The sequence below is a fragment of the Engraulis encrasicolus genome, chromosome 7 (genome assembly GCF_034702125.1).
Source record: "Engraulis encrasicolus isolate BLACKSEA-1 chromosome 7, IST_EnEncr_1.0, whole genome shotgun sequence".
Taxonomy (NCBI): domain Eukaryota; kingdom Metazoa; phylum Chordata; class Actinopteri; order Clupeiformes; family Engraulidae; genus Engraulis; species Engraulis encrasicolus.
In genome coordinates this window covers 53,201,737-53,224,812 of record NC_085863.1, presented here as the reverse complement: position 1 = coordinate 53,224,812, position 23,076 = coordinate 53,201,737, and the positions used below count along the sequence as shown (strand labels likewise).

Genomic DNA, 23,076 nt, shown 5'->3' with positions numbered 1-23,076 from the left:
GTGTCATGGGGCCTAAAATTACAGTAGACCCAATTTATAATTTACTAATAGAAAATCATAAAGCGTTGAAACAGTTGGTAAATTGACCCTTGTGAGCACTGAGCTCAAAGCCCACATCAACATTGTGGGCTTAGGCGTCATTGCATTGAAATAAATGCCATCCTGTAAACATTGTAAAAATGTCTGCTTTAGAGTATGTGTCCCTGGCGAACTACTGAAACACTTCGAGAAGCATCTTGTGTGAAACATGTTATTGTAATCATGATAAGAAGAATACGAATAATTTATTACTATTATTTTGTATTTCTGTATTATGACTTTTTCTTATTATTTCAGGCACATATAAATTATTTCTTGCTTTCTGCTCAGTGTAACCCTTTCACATTTTTCTGTTTCTGTTGTAGTTGGAGGATGGCTCACGCAGATCCATGCTAGGAGACAGTCCAAAGCTTCTGACCCACTACCACGAAGATGCCAAGACCCTGTATGAGGTTTTCCGCCGGGGTCTTCACATAGCTGGTGAGTAACTCAGGCACACAACGCCACCTCAGGAAATTCCCCTGTTCATATTGGGCGTGGATTTATCTCAACATAGACATGGTCTTTAACCTTTTTTGAATAAACACCCTCTGGACCTCATCATAACCCTCCCAACGCCCCCCACCCCACCGTCCCCTCTCAGCTCTATCCTCCTCAACGGCCCTTGGGGGGAACTTGAGCCACCGTTGAGAACACTAACACCGACAAATGTAAAGATAATGAAAAAAGCAAGCACCTTCTAGGGAATTGTCTTCCCCTGTTCATTCATTCATATGTGTCCTAGCAAGACAGACTGGCAGATCCAGATACTGATGCTGTTGACAGTCATCTTTTTTTCTGATATATGTCATGAGATGTTTGTGTGTACTTGGGTATGTGGGTGTGGTTAGGGTACAGTATGCGGATGTGTGGGTGTGTGAGGTTTTTTGAGTATTTTCCCTAATCTCTTTTATCCTAATTGTATTAATGTATTTTTGTGTGTATTTCATTGTACTTATTACCATTGCAAATACAAATATTTTATTTGCAATAAGATTAGGTTATTCCTGACAGTCCAGAGCCAGAATAAACAAAAGGTCTTTATCAGGGCTTTAGTCACCATATTCTATGATTTTCTTTATTCTACCTCCACAGGTGATGGACCCTGTTTAGGCTCACGGTTACCCAACCAGCCCTATAAGTGGCTCTCTTATAAAGAGGTAAGCTCAGAACATGGCCACAAACACTTGTATCAAGTCCTTGGAAATAAAGTTGTAAACTCTTGCGTGACACGGTTGTTTTTGTTGGTCGTGTCAAGCAAGAAGTCAACAACACAGGCTAACACAAAGGAAGTTCACTGACTTGAATCATTCAGATTTATTTATAGACGGGGAGGGTATGTAAACAAGTGTCTTGCTCTTGCAGCAGTAGTAATAAAACCTCTGCCTGATGGTTTGTAAAAAAAATGTATGTAGAAAAAGCTGTATGTAACTTAATGACCAAATAATCATAATCTGTCACTTCAGACTCTCAGAAATGTCATAGGAATGTTGTTATGAGGTACTTTAGTAGCAGTGAGTAGTGCGCTGCATCACCAGCACCAAACGGCTACAAGAACTGTGTAAGCTGTGTGTTGAGGCAGTGTGTTGAGTGTTGTGGTCGTTATTGTTCCACATTCAGCCAAAGAGCGGATGACAAAGCATGCCGTGATTCCACTCACCGTATGGAACGTATAGAGCACGGGCCACTTCCTCCTTCTCACTCTCACTCTGACAGACAGTCACCACCAGCACACTTATGGCTCAGGGCTGTCACCACCAAGCCCCCGCAAGCAGAAACTCACACAGACGTGAAATATGCTGAGTGGAAAGGTTGCGTGCTGACATGGAGGAGGATCTTTATCATACAGCCAATTAGTTCCCTATTTTTTGTAATTGTGGTGAAATATATGGTTGGTTTTAGTTATCGCTTCTTCTCTGTAACTGTACTTGTTTTATTTGTAGTTTATCTATTGTGTAGTGCTGGTTTTAAAGCTTAAACAAATATATAAAAATGAATACATACATGGTATGTGTCCTTTCAGTACAAAAGCGCAACATCTATGCAGTATAAATATAAACAATGTTAAGAACATATAACGTATGTATATCATGGATGAATTATTCGAGTTGTTAAACATTTCCCTGCTGAGTTGGTCATGGTCAGTGTTTTTGTCTGTTTAATGTGTGCAGGTCATTGCGCGTGCAGAGCACCTTGGATCTGGGTTGATTGAGAAAGGATGCAAGGCTGGTGCAGAACAGTTCATCGGCGTGTTTGCACAAAACAGACCAGAGGTACTAACCCGACACAGAAACAAAAAGAAATCATAGGACTGTGGAGGGGATTCACACACACACAGCTATGTTGACACACTCGCTGTAGTCAGCTGATATCAACCCTTTTAGTCTCATATACTCCTGCTGTTGGCAAATAGAGCCGCATGTTGGCGATAACATCGCACTGTATGCCAAATGTTTATTTTGGATTAGTTCTGGACAATTTAGACAAGGGGCTGACGCTTTAAGAAACAGTTCAGCTGTTGTCACTGAAAATATTGACAGTAGAAATAGAAAAAACTTAACAGAAAACTACTATTATCACTTAATGTTTTGTTTCCCTACTTATAATGCACAGTAAAAAATACAATGTTTATTCAGCAGTATCGATTCGATTTAATATCTTCTAGAGTGTTATTTTCTCCCAGAGTACCCTCTAAGTGTTGAATTAACACACATTTGTTTGGCTACCAAAAGCAAAGTAAAGATATGTAAATATAATAAATCAGAATCAGCTTTGCTTATTGGACATACAGTATATCACGTAAGTGAGTACACTCCTCACAGTTTTTGCAGATTTGTGAGTATATCTTTTCATAGGAAAGCATTAAAGAAATTTCACTTCGACACAACATATTATTTTATTTTAACAACATATTTAACCGCTTAAATTTCTTGTTCACTCAGAAAAAAACAAAATACAGCCATTAATGTTTGAACATGTACCCACAAAAGAGAGTACACCCCGGATTAAAATCCGTTAGAGAAGGGGCCGTGTTGGCTCGAATCGTCTCGAAGCAATGAAGGGGAACTCGCACACTGTTCTGCCGAATGCAATGTTGATTTTTTATTGCATTAGAAAAACAAAAAAGGTGCTGCCCAAGTGTAGTGCAAACGTTTCGGTCACAGTCAGACCATTATCAGTGCAACCATTGAAAATAAAGACACGCCCTTAAATAGAGTAAAGGCCACGTTCACGGAAGACAGGTAGTTCAACCTAGCTTGGATACAAGTTGATGGACAGGTGGATGGAGACATCCTACCAATAGATACCTGTCATAGGTAACCGGCAAAATGCAGTCATGGCCTACTATAAGGGGGAGAGTATAAGGAAACAAAACACAAAATAAAATAAAAAATTGAAAAGGGGTAATGCTGAACAACAATGAAAATAATAACAATAATAATAGTACTAATAATAAATGTAAAGAAAAAAAGAGTACTGATGGTAACACCATCATCATTGGACAAAATACCGCAGAAATTATTCATTATAGGAAACATGCTAAATCAAAGTCATCATTAAGTCCATTAGGTATTAACGTTTTCAAGTAGAAGATCCACCTAGCCTCGCATCTCAGGAGTGACTGGTTAGTACAACCGCTCCTGCGGTTAGGTAAAACTCTGTCGATGCCAACAGACTTGAGGTCACTGGCCGAGTGTTTTGCTTCATTAAAATGTCTCGCAACCGGCGATTTGGGGTCCCCTCTGTTAATAGCGCTCCGGTGCTCGTTAAGACGCACTCTCAGCTGCCTGCGCGTGCATCCCACATACTGTAGGCCACAAGGACAGCTGAGGAGATAAATTACATTAACAGAACTGCATGTTATAAATTGTCTGATGTTGTAGCGTCTTCCTGTGGAAAAACAGATAAAGTGGTCAGTTTTCTGAATGTTATGACAGGAAGTACAATTACGACAGGGGAAAAAACCAGTGGTATCATCTAGTCGTGCGCACGGGCGCTTGGAGTGGTCATACGTGTCCGAATGGACAAGTTTGTCTTTGAGGTTGGGTGACCTAGAGTGAGTGAACATGGGCGGTTGGGGAAACAGTTCAGCGCATACAGTATCAGTCTGGAGGACATGCCAGTGCTGCTTGATGATTTCTTTTATCTGATGACTGAAAGGGGTGTATGTGGTGCAACAGACGAGAGGAGGGTCCTTGCGCGGTGGTTTCACTCGAGTGCGGCCTGAATCGCCCTCGGATTTTACTCGATCCAGGGCAGAATCAAGGACATCGTTAGAGTAACCGCGCTGGATGAACTGCTCGTATAATTTCTCCGCCTCTACTTGAAAGTCATCGTCCCTCTGGCAAATCCTACGTACGCGTAAAAATTGACTATACGGGAGTCCCTTCTTGGTGGGCCATGGATGGAAACTTGAGGCATGTAAAGTGCTGTTTTTATCTGTGGGTTTTCTGTACAGTGTCGTGAAAAGCTTCCCATCTTCACGTTTGACCCAAGTGTCGAGGAAGTGTACCTGGCTTTTGTCATACTCCAGGCTGAATGTGATTGTGTCCACAAGACTGTTCATGTAGCTGTGGAATTTTTTCAGTTGTTCCTCTGTGCCTTTCCATACCACTATTACGTCATCAATGTAGCGTTTGTATAGTACTACGCTTTCAGTGAATGGGTTATTATTGTGGATGTGATTATGTTCCAAGAACCCCATAAACAAATTTGCATAATCAGGGGCGAAAGTTGCACCCATCGCTGTCCCTCTGATCTGCAGGAAAAAGATCTGCTCGAATCGTCTCGAAATGAAAAGGGATTAAAAAGGAGGTCACCAGTGTGCGTTTCAACCTTTCTTTGCATTGAACTTTTACATTTTGAGTGTGCACCTGCCTTAAATAGATTGGTGTGAGATTTGAATGCAATCCTATGGAGAATATCATGATCTGCTTCAGTAGTCACAGTGCATGTTGACATGCAGGTTTCTTTTAGGTGTATTTCAGATTGCCAATGTTGACAGCATTCATACATCCCCAAACCATGTCAGTCCCACTACCATGCTTGGCTATTGAGAGGATAAACTTTTTTGTAAAACTCACTTGTTTACCACTTCACATGCTTGACACCATCTAAAGTAAATTTGTTTGAAACAAAGGTTGCAAAGGTTGAAACGCACACCGGTACCTTTTTAATCCCTTTTCATTTCGAGACGAGAACTGTGAGGTGTGTACTCACTTATGTGATATACTGTATGCTCATGTACTTCATGTAGCTATTATCTCCTGCAATGCTACACAGCAAAAACTGCAGTGTTCATTCCTAATGCTTAGAGAGTACTCTGGGTACTCTGGGAAATACAATCTAGAAAAAATAAATCGACTCTGTCGGTGTTGAATTAGCACTGTATTTTTTAATTGTGTAACGATTGAAGTGAGTTAGATATGCATCAAGACAGAAATAAACAACGCGTTGTGTCCCTCTTGACAGTGGATCATCTCCGAGCTGGCCTGCTATACCTACTCCATGGTGGTGGTCCCTCTGTACGACACACTGGGTGCAGATGCCATCCGGTACATCATCAACAGAGGTAGGTTACATTTCACCTGCTCACACCGCCTTACATTTCATACAGTAGGGAAAAAAAACACATCGGCTTTGTTCATCTCAGCAGTACACTGTATAGGCTTGGGAAAGTAATCTGACACCTTGTCTTTAAGATATTTTTCTAAGCATTTACCTCTTTATTTAGGTAGCACAGTGTAGAGTGAAAGAAAACGAGTGGAGGGAGAAAGAGATGGGGAAATGACCTCGGGTTGGACTCGAACCCGGGTCCTCCGTATTTATAATAGTGAATAAATACCCACTTAGCCCACTGAGCCATGGTGTCCCCAGGAGATGCCCCCTGTGAAATGCCCGCATGACACACTTATTTGTTGTCTCCTCAGCGGAGATCTCCACGGTGATCTGCGATAAGCCTGAGAAGGCCCAGGTGCTGCTGGGTAATGTGGAGAGCCAGGAGACGCCAGGCCTGAGGAGGATCCTGCTCATGGACTCCTTTGACGCCCAGCTGGTGGAGGTCGGGGAGAAGTGTGGGGTGCAGGTGCAGGCCCTGAAGGACATCGAGGTAAACAAACAAACAAGCGCACAAACAACAGCAACAACAACAGCAAGAGCAACGGAATGTAGAATGGCACATGGAAAACACACACCTTTGTAAAGGCATCTTAATTCCACATAGCGCTTTCTAGTCGTAAATGCCGGAACGAAAGCATAAAAATGGTGAACAGGGGAGAACCCCTTTAAAATCCTTGGTCCTGAAAGTGAACAAAAATAGAATTGGCAAAAGATGCTCTTCCCTCTCAGTTTGTTGCTCTCCCAAAGTGCTTTTCCCCTTACGGACGCTTGCTGTAGTTACGTCTGTCAACAAACTTCAGCATTTGATTGATTTGTTTTGTTTTTTGTGATTATTGGTCATTGTAAAATTTGTATGTGTTACACTTCGCTACATACTTACAGAATAGGACCAATACACACACTTGAATATTGTTAAATTCAACTATAGTAAGTGTTGAGTCAGTGCTTTTTCAGCACTTGAAAGAGAGAGTTGAATTTAGCACTTTTTCAGCAAAACAAAACCTTGGTCCAGACACTTCTATTGATTTAAAAATGTCTTTATTTTGTGGGCCAACGCATCAAAAATCACCAATGTTTATCAGCCCTACGGCCTTCATCAGGGTGTGCGTTTGTGTGTTTGGGACCTAATACCCTCTAAGTGTTCTAAACTCTTAGCACTGTAAAATGCACTGTGTTGGTGTCAGCGGTAGAGTTCGAGATAGCAGTGTAAAACCAGCACAGAGCAATAAAACAGCATAGAGGACATTCCTCAGGATATCCTCTGTGAAGATCTTGAGGCGTGATAGGCCAGCGGCAGAGACACTGACCTCTCTGTGTATGTCACTATCTCCACCTCGCTTCTCCTCTATCCCCATCTCTCTTCTCCTCTATCTCCATCTCTCTTCTCCTCATTCTCTTTTTCTCTGTCTCCCTTTCTTTATATCCGTCCATCTCTGTCATGTCTGTCTGTTTGTCTTTCTGTCTGTCTGTCTCTCTCCCTCTATCTCTTTCTATCTGATTGCGGTTCATCGTCAGTGGAATCCTAACATTTGTTTTCCTTTTGCAGGCGGTTGGCAGAGAGCATCACAAAACCCCAATGGTACGTATCCTGACTCCATAACTAAGGCACACATCCCAGAACCACCAATATGTAAATCAGTAGTCATGAGGTAATGTTACTGTATTCCAGTCCAGTGAAGAGGTTGATCGCACTCAGATTCTTCTTTTATTCTTTTTTATGTTTTATTTTTTACCTAGCAGTAGAAAACAGACAAACGTTTTGGCTGTTGCCTTCGTCAGTGTCTTGTCTTGTCTAGCTACTTCCTTATCGAGGTGTCTGCTTTGATTACCTGTTACTGATTGGGGATCACGCAGTGCACGCTCCAAAGCACCAGGCCTGTAAGCTGTTCATTAATTGGAGTGGCCACTGTGCCACCTCCTGGATCAGCACACAATTAAGTATCCAAAATCATGAAGTGCATTTACAACAATTCAAAGAGATGAGACAGCACATGAGAGCTCAAAACCATAAATGTGCATGCCCATATATACATACAGTATTGCTAAATCAACATGCTCAAAATCTCATACACATAAAAAACAGAAGAAAACATGAAACACCATGAAAAAAGTAGTGAGGTATTAGAGGAAAGGTGACAAATCAAAATCTTCGTTCATACCCCCTGGTGACATGGATTGGAGACAATGCATCCAAAATGCCTCTCTCTGGAGAAGCATCTTGTCTACACTCCCCCCTCTCCGTGGAGTCTGAATTTGGAGAGCGCGGTGTATTAACTAGCCTACTGTATTCCAGTCCCTCATGGATACAGGACATACAAACGAAATAAGAGCGCTCACTACAAAATAACACATCACAGCTACATGTATTTGAATGTTGCCCACATTTCCCAGGGATTTGACTGTGAAAGGTGAACATACAGTACATGTAATAGTAATCACGTAATGTATTATATACATTGTAGTGTAACAGACGTATAGAACTGTATGAGCTCAAAATGACACAATAAAAAACACCTACGTTAGGCAAACATTTATTTGTATCTACATGAGACTCACATGACGAGGTGACAAAATGCAGAAGTAGGATCTCGTACGCTCATAACAAGACGAGCATGCAGACTACTACGTATCCATGATTATGATAACAGCTAATGTTGTAGTCACTATTTACATGGAGAGCTGTCTGAAAGTACCTGGTAACCTGAGGCGGTTTGGTTGTGCTATGCCACACACATTATAAACCACAGCGAGGGTGTGTGAAACGCATAGAATAGTAGGTGATTTCCTAGCAACGCCTTTTCAACAACAAGACACTTCCTTCTATGAGCTCAACAACACATGCCACCACAAGAGCAACAGCTTTTGGCATGTCACGTGATCTTAACTTCTGTAATGTTCCCCGTGCTAGAATGCGGGAGCTATATGGTTCAAAGCTCACGTTTCAGGTTTATTATACGCGTTCATTTTAATTCTCTCAAATTGCAACTCAAATTGCACTTTTGTACGATACAAGAGCAGAACTCTCAGGCACCCAGACCCATTGAAATGTATACATACATAAACACAACAATTTCAGTTAAACATTTTTTTTTGAAAATGTTGAACATCAAAGGGGAAAGACAATAAGCATAACCCAGTTCAATGAAGAAAGGCCCAACATGTCATACCAAATAGAACATGGGGAATGCACACAACACAACGCTGTTGAGGTTTGCAACAGTAGGTGACTTTCTATGCACTCCTCCTACAGTGAGTGATGGCTTTTATCAGCCTTTATGACTTTATGTCCATGTATTGTACAGTATGTACCCAGTAAAAAGGCAGTGTTAATTGAAAATTTAGAGAGTGGTATACCCTGGGACCTAATGCTAGAAGATTTCACATTGACTCTATACGTGTCGAATTAACACTGCATTGTTTTTTGTGTATATGATGTTGGACTTTGGCATCGGTATGCATTTCATCAACCATATGCGCTTCACCACTGGATACCCTTGAACAAGTCGAATGCTCCGTGAATACCAGTCACTGTTGTGTGTTGTCTAGTGTCTACTGGGTGCAGTCCTCTGTTCACGGTCTGTTTATGTAGGCCTATTCATGGATGTCTATTACTTCTAAATGCGCTTTGCTGTTGTCTTTGCTCATATTATGTTTGTGATGTTGAGCGTATATCTAAACAAATTTCTTTTGAACTAAGTTGACGTGGCTGTACATTTATTAAACCGGTAAGACACAGCGTTATAAAGTTGCTGTTACCAGAATGGCAACGACCAAGTCTTAGTACATTCCTGAAGGCCCTATGTTATGAATGTCATAGTACTGTACAGGCCGTACCATGCTAGTTGACTTTTCAATGACTATTGCAGCGTTCCCCTGGTGGAAGGGTGTGCATAATGGGCCTACGTCTTCAATGCTGAATGTATGCACATCAATCAAATGTTCACATATCTTCTGCTCTGTCTCCCACAGCCTCCGCGGCCAGATGACCTGTCTATTGTCTGCTTCACCAGCGGGACAACAGGTCAGTACTGTGGCAGCATGCACCACATGCAGCTGCTGTCTGTCTGCGCTACAGTACAGTAGCTCCAGCACTGTCTGTCTGTCTACGTGCACAATCCAGAGCAAGACAGGGGGGGACTTCCTTATAAGGCGCTTCAGTTGAACTGCTGCAGCTTGGAAGGACGAAAGGAAGGAGCAAGAGCCACCTGCTGGCTACCTTGAGGAAGTGCGGAGGGGTGTGAGTGTGTGTGTTTGTGTCAAGGTTGCCGGAACGAGTTGAGGAAGGCTCATTTAGGGAGACCAAAAGTGGGGATGCAAATGCAACACTGTCTGTGTGGCTGGCTGGTGTGTGTGTATGTGTGTGTGTGTGTGTGTGTGTGTGTGTGTTGGGGGGGGGTTTGTGGGTGGCTGTGTCTGTGTGGCTGGCTGGTGTGTATGTGTGTGTGTATGTGTGTTTGTGTTAAAATTTGGACTAGAAGCCGGTTAGAGTGTTTGCGTGTGTGCGTGCATGCGTGTGGATGTGCGTGTGTGACTGCGTGGATGCTTACATGTACATTTACTTACTCATGAGACCTACGTATCAGAGGGGCATTCATCAATTTTATTCGTCCATTTAATCAATCAAGATATTATTGAATGTCTATGCATTTGTGGTATGTGTAATCTATATGTTGATGCAGATAGCATTGTGCTTGTATGGCTACTTTTTGGGGGGTTGTTGCAATGATTAATATCTAATATCTATCTAATATCTTCACGCAGATAGTATTGTGTGTGTATACGTAGTAAAAAAAAATGCAGTGTTAATTCAACAGTTAGAGAGTTGATTTAACGTCTGCTAGAGTGTATTCGGTCCCCGTGTACTCTCAAACTGTTGAAATAACCTTTTTACTGTATGGATGTTTGTGGAGGTGTTGCAATGCCATTAATCTCCATCTTGATGCAGATAGTACTGTTCCTTCTCTCTCGCAGGAAACCCCAAAGGAGTAATGTTGACCCATGGCAACGTGGTGGCGGACTTCTCAGGCTTTCTCAAGGTCACTGAGGTACGTGGGATACAGCAAGAAACACTCACAGGCATCCAACATAATTTGCAATGTCGGAGGAAAAAAACACTCACAGGCATCCAACATAATTTACAATGTCGGAGGAAAAAAACACTCACAGACATCCGTCACATTTTAGTATGTGGGATGGACAAACACTCACAGACATCCAACCTATTTTAGTATGTGGGATTAAAAAAACATTCACAGACATCGGACACATTTTAGCAGTTTTGCACAATGGTAATAGTGTGCATCATGTAATCAGGAGCTGTCCCAACTTGAACATTGTATCGTAATGTATTCTATTGCAGAAAGTAATTTCGCCCAACCAAGACGACTGTCTCATCTCATTCCTCCCCTTGGCTCATATGTTCGAGAGACTCATTGAGGTATAGTATTTTTTATTTTTTAATGTACATTCAATAAGTACTTATTATCGTGGAAAGTCATCATTAAAGGTGCACTGTGTAAGATGGTGGGCAGAGTAGGTTTTGCAACTATGGTGCTCATTGAAACAATTCTCATTGAAATTCCAAATTTGATCTTTTCATGAATATTTACAAAAGTAATAAACTAATATTTGCTAGAATGATCAACGCATAGTAGGTTTTGCTGCTAAAAATGGCTATTTCTGGTCATTCAAAATGGCGGACATGGAGAAGATCCCTCTTTTCATGTAAGACAAGTGCAATTTTCCCAGTCATAATGAATACAGATTTGATGGTGGTGGTAGGCTACGTACACATTTGTGAATGGGCGGCAAGAATTCTGGAAATAAAATACTGAAAATAGCTTAGGCTATAGTAAGTGTTTTCAAATGTGGATCATCACACCGTGGGCTCATCAGATAGTTATCTCACTATGAGCACTGAACGGCAAAAGTGTTTGGAGCGATGTCACGTTTGTTCAAAAGTAAATGATCTCTGTCAAATCTTATATAATAACCCATAATTTACGAATATCATGCTGATTGTATGCATCAGTGTGTGTGTCCATTCCCAGCATGGCCTGATGGTAACATACTGTATTGTTCTGTTATATCTATCGCCTTAGTCACCTTCTGCCAGTGTGTCCATATTTGTGTATAACAAGCTGACAAACGGATTTGCTCTCTCTACCCAGTGCCTAACTCTCGATTAGTTTTTTATAATACATTTTGTATTTGGGGGCATTTTTGGCATTTATTATAATAGTGCAGTGAAGATTTGGACAGGAAGTGAGTGGGGAGAAAGAGATGGGGAAGGGTCAGCAAAGGACCCGTGCCGGAATCGAGTCGAATCGAACCTAAAAGAAGTGCTTTTAGAAGTGTCATTTGTTTTGTCAAACTTTCCAAGTTTTTTGTTAGACAGAGGTGGTAACCCTCAGGATGGTGTTAATAACAAGATGTTCATATCTCTCTCTCTCTCTCTCTCTCTCTCTCTCTCTCTCTCTCTGCTCACCCCTTGTTGGTCGTCTTCTTTTAGTGCCTCTAATGCCTAGCAGTATTCATGTGTGTGAAGTAGGAAGTTAATAATCTATTTTGCTCTCTCTGTCTCTCTGTCTCTGTCTCTGTCTCTGTCTCTCTCTCTCTCTCTCTCTGCTCCCCTCTAGTCCGTCGTCTTCTGTCACGGAGGGAGGGTCGGCTTCTTCCAGGGTGACATCCGTCTCCTCTCGGACGACATGAAGGTCCTGCAGCCCACTGTCTTCCCAGTGGTGCCACGGCTGCTCAACCGCATGTACGACAAGGTGAGGAACCTCCTTCCCGTGCACAAGACCTGCGAAGAGTCTCCCATTCAGTCTGTTCTCTCTTTAAAGACATTTTTTGGTCTTTTACGACTTTATTGATGATAGGATAGTGTGAGAGGTGGACAGGAAGCGATTGGGGAGAGAGACGGGGAAGTGTCAGCAAAGGACCCGGGCCAGGAATCGAACCCGGGTCGGCCGCATGGTAGACGAGCGGCCTACCGGTTGGCGACGGCAGGGCCCATTCAGTCTGTTCTCATTCAGTTCTTATCTCATTCAGTTCTGTTGTTCATTTGCATCCCAATAGTTTAGTTTCTAACAACTGGACTTCTTGGTGGAGCAGATGAATACAGTGCATTTCACCATATTTTTCACAATCTTTTTAAGGACTTTTATTAGGCCTACTGTCTTTGTTTGTGTGTGTGCATGTGTGCATGTGAGTGCACTTTCTCTGAACCCTGGACAATTGATGCCGTGTGGCAGCCTCCAGACCTGGTGTGTGTGTGTGTGTGTGTGTGTGTGTGTGTGTGTGTGTGTGTGTGTGTGTGTGTGTGTGTGTGTGTGTGTGTGTGTGTGTGTGTGTGTGTGTGTGTGTGTGTGTGTGTGTGTGTGTGTGTGTGTGTGTGTGTGTGTGTGTGTGTGTGTTTATTTTTAAAGTGCTTTGAAATCAACTTCATAGTTGTGATACTGTGCTATATAAATAGATCTTGTATTGTATTATATTGAATTTATCCAAGGCACCTTGCCATTCTAGATGGTGCAGAACAACTAATGTAGTTCAAGTGACACTTGGTTTGTTTTCTTCGGTTAGCTTTCTGCTACAAGCCAGAATAAAGTTTGCACGGTCACATGCCCTCTTAGTCACCACTTAGCTGTCAAGCAACTGTCTGTCAACAGACCAAAAAGTCCCACAAACCCCCTTTCATAAATAATGACCGCTACTGTGAGAGCACAAACATGCACAAAAAGAAGCAGTTTAACCACCATTTTGACACTTCGTCACTAGTTGTGATTCACTTCTCATCCATGCTTCGGTATCATACCGCCTGACTACATTTAAAAGAAGATAAGAAATGTCCCTTGCAGCACATCTGCATGCTCCAGTGTGCAAAAACCATCAAACCAACAAAACTGGTTGCACAGAACAGTTCTTGGTGATGATACATGGAACAACCTTTTGAGTAATGCATATATAATTGCGCTTTCAAGGCCAAGTGCACTATTTTGAACATTAAACTTTGAACATTGAGCAGGACAGTGAAGAAGGGGGACAGGAAATGAGTGGGGAAAGGAATGGGAAAGGACATCGGGCCGGGCCTTGTTTCCCTTTCAAAGTTTTTATAGAATGCAAGGGAACACTAACTACTTGGTGAGATGCATACTTTTGAACACCACATGTTTGGGGTGATTTTAAGAACGCATGGACATAGCCAGAAAACAAAGACAGCACCAAACATAACAAAAGCTGTGAGGGGGACTCTAAAACATTGCATACACCCCAGAAAAGGGCCTTAATGTTGAAAATAGTGAACTTGTCTTTTAATGCTCAGGGGTGATCCCCAGACTTTCCTGCTGCTGATGGTAAGTCTCATGATAAAAACTCAACCTAAGATAAGTGATATAGAGCCCAATTTTAACACACTCTACAGGTAGTAAGCCTTACTCTCGATTGGTTCTAAGGTAACTCTGTAAAAATGACTGTGTGTGTATAATCCCTAAGTGTTAAAGTATCTATTTTAATAGCCCAGCTGGGAGCATTTCCAGGCAGGGTAGGGTCTGGGTCTGGCGGTCTAGTACTGTACAATCTTTCTAGGGAAAGGCTAAGGTTTCTAAAGCAACACTGCCAGAAGTGGATTTTCTTTTTTTTTCTCCCCCCTGCTTTCCTTTTGTCATGTTTGCATGACAAAAGCAAGTGCTCTGCTGGGACATGTTGAGACTTCCTTAGGAAAGACAGTTCATGCCCCCCACAATGACGTATTCCCACAAGACATTTTAGGTTGTTAGAATATTATAGAGTTATATCATAGATGATTTCTGGCTGCATGACTACATGACTTTATGGTCAAGGTAATTTTATTGGCCTGTGTTGGAGCACATTTGGTTAATCGCAAAAATGACTTTGAAAACATGGGGCTGTTGTGTTTAACATTTTTACACAAATTAACTGTGTAAAACAATAACATCCACACAGAAGATAGACTACATACACTCATACATCATCATCATCATCATGATTATCAACTTTATTCCAGACTCAAGGTCCAATTAAAAAAAGACACACAGGTGCACATAACCATTTAAAAAAGAAAGACAATAATAAATAAAAGGAAAACAGATGAATAACACATCAAATAGACAGACAGAAACACATTAATAAATAAAAGACACTTGTACCAGTGTTTCCACATGAACGACTGGTAATGTACAGCACTAAGAGCAGGGTACTTGATATATAATACACTGTATTATGTCTGTACTTTATAGCTGTACATTTTCTTAGGCACACAGACACACATACCATTACCTTTTTTAATCTACAATCATGTTATCTATGCTAATTTTATTTTATTTACAATCGAATTATTGAAATGGTAGGTCATATCTATTATACTATTCACAGTCATTTTCGCAGTTAATTCAACACTTACAATGTTTGATTTGACAGTCTTCTAGTAAGCTATACTCTTGATTGGTGCTGAATTAACTCTGAAAAAGTTGAGTTCTTAAGTATCTATTTTGGTAGCACAGCTGGTAGCGTTGCCAGGCAGCAGAGGGTCTGGCAGACTAGTACACTCTTTCAAGGGGAAGGCTAAGGTTTCTAAAGCAACACTGCCAGAGGCGGATTTTCTTTAATCGTTTCTTTTTCTTTTTTTCTTCTCTTTTCATTTGCCATGTTTGGTGTTGGATGGAATGAAGAGCATGTGCTCTGCTCGGGCACGTTGAGATTTCCTTAGAAAGACAGTTCATACCCCCACAAAGTGGATGACTGATTTCTGTACGATGCCACTTCACAAAGTCTCATGTTGCGTCAAGCTGAGAGAAAACCAACTGTGATGGAATATTTTAGATTGTATTGCATCAAGTGGCAGTAGCACTTAACTTCAAGGTGTCCACTAAAGATTGACGTACGAGTGCAATACGATTGACTTCTTTTGGGTGTGAAACCATTTCATTGCGCTTCATAAAGAATTCATTGTTCTGCACGAACAATTAAGACTCTCGTATTGCTCTCGTAATGACCATTTCTATTTTACTGTGGAAAAAAGGTCTATTGGCCCTGCCCTGGCTTAACGGTAAGGCACTGGGTTGCTATACCAGCAACCCGGGTTCGAGTCTGAGGGTTGTTTGCCGATACTTCCCTCCTCTCTCCCCACTCGTTTCCTGTCTCTCTTTCACTGTCCTGTTAAAAACAAAGGCAAAAGCCCTAAAAAATATTTAAGAAGAAAAATGGTCTATTTGGTTCATGCATATTGCTGTGCTGAGTGTTTGTTCAACTCTTGAGTACAGTGGGCCCCAAGTAGGCCTACACACTAATGTTAGTTCAAACCCTAAAAGAGTCCAGTATTCTTTAGAGTGCAAGTTTCGAATCAGCACTGCAAAATGTTAATTCACATGACTCTGTCTGGTGTTAGATTTTCAGCCAGGCCAACACTCCTCTGAAGCGCTGGCTGCTGAACTTCGCGGCCAAGAGAAAAGGGAGAGAAGTGAGCAGCGGCATCATCCGCAATGACAGCCTGTGGGACAAGATATTCTTTCACAAGATCCAGGTACGTGTCTTTCCAGAGCGCCCGCCTTGGCTGTCCAAATCATATGTGTGTGTGTCTGTGTCTGCGTGACTTGTGTGTACAACAGTCCCGCCTGGTGGGAATCGTGGTACCAGACCCAGAGGTGATGCCCTCCTGGGCTCACAAAAAGGGCTTTGTCGGGGATTTTTGGTGACCTGTGTAACCATAGTGTGTGTGTGTGTGTGTGTGTGTGTGTGTGTGTGTGTGTGTGTGTGTGTGTGTGTGTGTGTGTGTGTGTGTGTGTGTGTGTGTGTGTGTGTGTGTGTGTGTGTGTGTGTGTGTGTGTGTGTGTGTGTGCGTGTGTGCATGTGTGCGTGTGTGCGTGTGTGTGTGATTGAATGCACAAGGTACACAAAGTGTGTGTTTGAGTGCACAAGGTACAGCATACCTATTACTGCACATCCTATAAGTACATGAGGCCTGTACACAATTAACCTGACTTTTGGTTATGTGCCTTTTGTGACATTTTTTCCTGTGAAAAAAGGTGTGCCCTTGGCTCAAAAAAGTGAAAACCACTGAGTTAAGCTGATGATTAATCATGTGAATAATAGAATAACTGTGGCACAGCTTAAGCTGTCAATGAAGTGTGTCAAGTGGATAATGGTCGCGGTGCTGTTTAACCCTTTCACAGGGAGCCGCTGTTTTAACCTTACTGTCACCAAAATTGTAATGAACATGTCTCAATCTGCTACTTAACCCACTTAGCCTAAGGCACCTGCAAAAAACACCTGCTGAATGCCAAAGCCCTTATTGGGAAAAGGTGCCATCAGCCTATAAAAATAGAAATATCTCAGCCTCCGAAGCACATAAAAACATGAAATGAATTGCATTTAAAAGCTAGTACCCGCATCTTGCATTAGAATGATCATTCAGCTCGCAGGCACACACCCACATCTTTAATGTAAAAAAATCTCATCTCAAGAGCCTGAGTGCAGCGTCTATGTCGCTCCAGGCGGCTAGGTCAATGCAGCGTATATGCAGCATCAGGGTTAAATGGGTTAATCTGTTACTTAAGACTCTCTGTATTGTCATAGTGATGTTGCTATGATGCAGTTAAGCTATTTTAGCAAATAATGAATGGGATCGTCAGCAGAAAGAGATCAGCTGCCTACTGAGTGTGTGACGGGGATCATGACTGCGGCGTTGTATGTCCTGTGTGTTTTGCTGTGTTAGGCCAGCCTGGGAGGCCGACTGCGGATGATCATCACGGGCGCGGCCCCCGTCTCCCCCACTGTCCTGGGCTTCCTCAGGGCGGCCTTGGGCTGTCAGGTAGGTGGAGGAGGAGGAGGAGGAGGATGACGAGGAGGAGGCAATCGCACATGCACCACTCGCACCCACACATCACATCCTGCATATAAATGGCTGCCTTTGGGGTGTCCTTGAGGGAGGGAGAGAGGGAGGAAGGGAGGGAGAGAGAGAGAGAGAGAGAGAGAGAGAGAGAGAGAGAGAGAGAGAGAGAGAGAGAGAGAGAGAGAAAGCATGTCAGAGAGAGATGGATTGATTAGACTGTCTGTATTTAGAGAGAGACAGACAGACAGACAGACAGACAGACAGACAGACAGAGACAGAGACTGAGATGTCGTTAAGTGTAAATTTGTGTTTCCAGTCACGCATGTCTATTTATTTGGCTTACAAAATGCATGTAGGCACTAGGCAGGGCGTTGGCCCATGATGAGCAAACTGGCCGAGGTGGTTTTCAGTCTGTGTCATAATTGATCTTGGACTAACATCTGCTTTTATTTGGTCTCTTTCTCTTGCCCCCCCCTGTCTCTCTGTCTCTGTCTCTGTCTCTGTCTCTCTCTGTCTCTCTCTCTCTCTCTCTCTCTCTCTCTCTCTCTCTCTCTCTCTCTCTCTCTCTCTCTCTCTCTCTCTCTCTCTCTCTCTCTCTGTATGTGTGTGCTGTGTGTGTAGGTGTATGAAGCATATGGTCAGACTGAATGTACTGCTGGATGCACCTACACCACTCCAGGAGACTGGACCTCAGGTAATACTCTCTCTCTCTCTCTCTCTCTCTCTCTCTCTCTCTCTCTCTCTCTCTCTCTCTCTCTCTCTCTCTCTCTCTCTCTCTCTCTCTCTCTCTCTCTCTCTCTCTCACACACACACACACTCACTTAAGATGGGCTTACACTGTGCGACTTTCGCCCCGATTTGGCACTCGCACGACTTTTTGGGAGTCGGGTCTTTCTTGCTCAATTGCAGGTCAATCTTGAGTCTTGCATCGTGCAGTGTACATGGGGTAAGGACAAGCGATTGTGCAATCGCAGGGTTGCAAGAAAATCAAAACTGAAATCCTGGTCCTGGCTCGTGCGTAAATCGCACAGTTAAAGCAGTGCTACGACCCGATTTGACACTTCATATGCACAAATTAATAGGTGCGATTTGCTGTTTAGCCCGACCTCATCTCCACTTCAGGTGCGCATGTTCCCTCCTCTGCAAACCGGGGAAACATGCCTGTCGCGTCGCACAGTGGAAGCATTTGGCTCGCATCCGACTGTCGGCTCGTATAGTGTGAGGACGCGAGTCGTGAGATGTGAACTTTTAAATAGTGAAATTCCATCGTGCAGTGTGAGCAGGAGCTTAATACCAACGAATGAAAATATCGCACAGTGTATGCCCGGCTTCACTCACACACATAGCACACAATTTTTTCTGGTCAGGTTACAGGACACACACACACTCACCCACGTTCACAAACACATTTTCACACACAAAAAGTTGTTCACACACATACAGACACATACAGACACATACAGACAAATACAGACACAGACACACACACACACACACACACACACACACACACACACACACACACACACACACACACACACACACACACACACACACACACACCATAGTGTGACCTAGTTTGGCCGCTGGCCCTGTCTTCTAGTAGCTGAGAGAGTTTAGCGGTGGGGGTGCTGGAGTTCACTCGCACTGACTCAACAGGAAGGGGCTTTCTATTGCAGCAGTAGCAGCAGAGAGAGTAGAGAGAGAGAGGTTCCATTGGCCCATTGTTTCCGGGTTCTATTATTGCAAGGGGGAGGGGGGGGGATCCCCCTTTAGACAGACCTATGGACTGTTCTATTCAATGCTAGGAGTATTATGACACGCCCCTTTAGGCAGACCGGAACCTGGTCATGTTAGGTGCCCATAGCAACCTATTACATTGGCATATCTCTATATACTTAAAGAATCTCTGGTAGCAGCCCACACATTTCATAACCTGAGTTCACACATGACCCCAACAAAATAACTCCGCACACACATTTGCACACGCGCACGCACACACACACAAGTACGCACCCACGTACGCACGCACACACACAAACACACACACAAACTTGCACTTGCATGCATTTTACTAGCATTCAAAACTAGTTTTGCATTTCTAGCTTTTTTCCTCAACAGCAAAACAACATATTTAGTGGCTGTGAGGACCGACCAAAATGTCCACGCACACACACACACACACACACGCACGCATGCGCACGCGCACGCGCACGCGCGCACACACACACACACACACACACACACACACACACACACACACACACACACACACACACACACACACACACACACACACACACACACACACACACACACACACACACACACAATGTACATACAGACCCTTTTGACAATAATGAGTACAGACATGCTGTAACCGGTAGAGACAGAGATAACCTAACACACCAGTTATTGATTAAACATAATTATCTCTCTCACACACAGAAATACACACACACACACGCACACGCACACACACACACACACACACACACACACACACACACACACACACACACATACACACACACACACACACACACACACACACACACACACACACACACACACACACACACACACACACACACACACACACACACACACACACACACACCTCCCACAGCAGTATATGCCAACGTCTCCTTGCTTATGGTACACATCATTACTCTTCACCCTGGATCCGAGCCAGCACAGTGGCGTAGCCAACCAATGGGCAGGCCCTGACACAGCCACACTGGCCAATATGGCTACACGCAAGCAGGGATCTAAATTAACACCAGTCAACCGGCCAAATGCTGGTAAAAATTCAGTTGGGCAGGTAAAAAAGACCAATTTACTAGCCACTTTGACCCATTAGTGAGTGTGTGTTTGGCCACTAGTAAGATTGACATCTACTAGTAATTTTGTTTGGTGAGGAAAAAGTTAATCTAGAGCCCTGCACGCAAGTATAATATAATACCTATTTTGAGGGATGAATGTGTTACTTGATGGCTTGTGGTCTTACAGTACATTTACCCAAATGTCGGCTGGTCTAAGCAAAAAGTGCCAGGACAACTGTCTTTTGGTCCCGTCCCAGCCAAAGGGCGCAAAAGCGGAAGGAATGCAATGAATGGAGGGCAAAAGTATAGCATCCAGTCCCCTGCAGCAGCAGTGGTAGCAGCAGTGGTAGCAGCATGCTCTATGGGCTGGCTGACTGGGTGGCGCACCATCCTGTTTATGAGTCTTATCTAGAGAGAGGACAAGAGGTCAACCGTGTACGACTTGGCACGCTCGAGGTGGAGGGGAGTAGAGCGGTTGGGTCTGGTAAAAAAGTTGGCGCTGGTAAAAAAAACTGTGGTGTTGCAGCACCTCCTGCTGGCGAGAGCGGAGGATAGCAGAAAGTGAGCAGTACCGAGGCAGACATTAAAAGTTAATAAGAAAATTCAGAAGACACTGCACACTGTTTACTGTTATTTTTTTCTTTCTTACTTAATCTTTTTGGTTTGCTCCCAAAAAATAAAGTAAGAACGTAAAAAATATTAGTAAGCAGTGTGTGGTGAATTTTCTTCATTATTCAACTCTTCCTGCCTCACACCTGCACCTGCGTTACTGAAAGCTTGTGCACATGGACTCTCTTGAACTATAAAAAGTTAATATTCAACAGTATGCAATATATGCAAAGTCAATGTGTGTGAATACGCACAGTATATTGTACCTTTATGACGACACCAGAATGTGTCCTGAGTCGTGTGCTGGTAGTTGCTAGTAGCCAAGGATTTCTGTCAAGAAAATTAGCTGTTAAACCTCTAAACCATCAATAAAGAGACACGGACAAAGTCTGCAAGTTTTAAACTTTGATCCATGGAAAGAGGAAGCAGGAGCTTCTTACAGCAAACTCAAATTTCACTCTCTGGTTCATCTCTCCCTTCACTGTCATTTTTTAAAATTATTTTAGAATATGTGACATCAGGAAAGATACATTTCCTATCTTTCAACTTTAAGTTCACCATCTGTGATGGGTTCCTGTTCCAGGTGGTTCCTGTTATTTAATTTAGTCTTTAAGGAGTTAGACCTTCTTTCCTTTAATTGTCTGGCTACATGTTTGAAGTTATACAGAACTACGCACAAAACATTTTTATTTTAAAGATGATAAAAGTATGAAAAGTTTCTAATTATATTCACAATATCTTTGCATGTTCATGTGAAGGTAGGGTTGTCTTAAGATTTTCATTTTGATCAAGGGCTAGGGCCCAGGTAGGCATAGGACTACTACCATACATACAGGTCTCTGGGAACATCAAAAAAGTCCAAAGTGTATATGCAACAGTCCCACAGACACAACACAAGCGGCCATTAGTAGTTGTCTTTTCTTGTAATTATGTCTTTTTGCCCTTGATACATGAAGTCATAGATCATTACAACCTGTGATCTTTTCTTATATTGGTCCATTTTGCACTGTTGCATGTAATGCATATATTCATGGATTATTACAACCTTTTGATTGTTGTTTGTTTTGTGTTGTATCCTGCTTGTAATGTAGGCCACGTTGGTGCTCCGCTTCCCTGCAACCTCATTAAGCTGGTGGACGTGCCAGAGAAGAACTACTACGCCACCAAGGGAGAGGGAGAGGTGGGTGGCATCCAGGACGTCACATCATTACAGTTAAAATGATGATCCTTGAAGACATACTGCTACAACTTTTTGATACATTTCTTACAAAGACCCTGCCTTTCCTCACCTCACCCCGTTTTCCCCCTACACTCCAGTCCACCGGTGCAAAGACAGCTATTTGACCATCAACTTATAAAGATGCCATACTCACCTAAATGTGTGGTGTTGCTTAAATAGCATCATGTTGTTTCAGAAAAAGAGTCACTAACAGGCCTGTGTGTGTGTGTGTGTGTGTGTGTGTGCGTGTGTGCGTGTGTGTGTGTGTGTGTGTGCGTGTGCGTGTGCGTGTGTGCGTGTGTGTGTGTGTGTGTGTGCGTGTGCGTGTGCGTGTGCATGTGTGTGTGTCTTGCAGGTGTGCGTGAAAGGTCCAAATGTTTTCAAGGGCTACCTGAAGGATCCGGACAGGACCGCGGACACTCTGGATGCGGATGAGTGGCTTCATACGGGTGACATCGGGAAGTGGCTACCTGTAAGCATCATCTGTCTCCATGCATTCATCTCGCTAACCACTCATTACAGTATAGTACATTACATTACACCTAGCTAATATTGCAAATATTACTCTACATTACATTACACTTAGCTGATATTGCAAATATTACTCTACATTATATTACACGTAGCTGATATTACAAATATTACATTATATTACACTTAGCTGATGCTTTTATGCAAAGCGACTTACAGTTATTTACATGGCATTGGTTGTTGTCCCTGGGGCAGTATGGGGGTTAGCTGCCTTGCTTCTTCCTCCATGCATAACCATGTCTGACCCATGACCAATTCCCCAATTTGCCACCAGATATGTGTCTTGAATGTCAAAGATTTTACACATATTTTGATATCTTGATTATAGTAGTTTGTGATGTAGAGGGTGT

At 42.8% G+C, this 23,076-nt stretch overlaps 1 protein-coding gene across 1 annotated transcript in view; it reads left to right on the top strand.

The window, feature by feature from the left end:
- The window catches only part of acsl6 (acyl-CoA synthetase long chain family member 6), a 41,075-nt gene that overhangs the window by 12,731 nt on the left and 5,268 nt on the right, over positions 1 to 23,076 (top strand). The window contains exons 3-17 of the mRNA XM_063203956.1: positions 405 to 519; positions 1,174 to 1,238; positions 2,250 to 2,351; positions 5,551 to 5,650; positions 6,009 to 6,187; positions 7,244 to 7,276; positions 9,667 to 9,718; positions 10,669 to 10,742; positions 11,057 to 11,134; positions 12,336 to 12,470; positions 16,100 to 16,234; positions 17,426 to 17,521; positions 18,164 to 18,236; positions 22,068 to 22,156; positions 22,551 to 22,667. Of these exons, the coding sequence (XP_063060026.1) occupies positions 405 to 519; positions 1,174 to 1,238; positions 2,250 to 2,351; positions 5,551 to 5,650; positions 6,009 to 6,187; positions 7,244 to 7,276; positions 9,667 to 9,718; positions 10,669 to 10,742; positions 11,057 to 11,134; positions 12,336 to 12,470; positions 16,100 to 16,234; positions 17,426 to 17,521; positions 18,164 to 18,236; positions 22,068 to 22,156; positions 22,551 to 22,667 (1,443 nt within the window). The remainder of the gene's footprint in view (positions 1 to 404; positions 520 to 1,173; positions 1,239 to 2,249; positions 2,352 to 5,550; positions 5,651 to 6,008; positions 6,188 to 7,243; positions 7,277 to 9,666; positions 9,719 to 10,668; positions 10,743 to 11,056; positions 11,135 to 12,335; positions 12,471 to 16,099; positions 16,235 to 17,425; positions 17,522 to 18,163; positions 18,237 to 22,067; positions 22,157 to 22,550; positions 22,668 to 23,076) is intronic.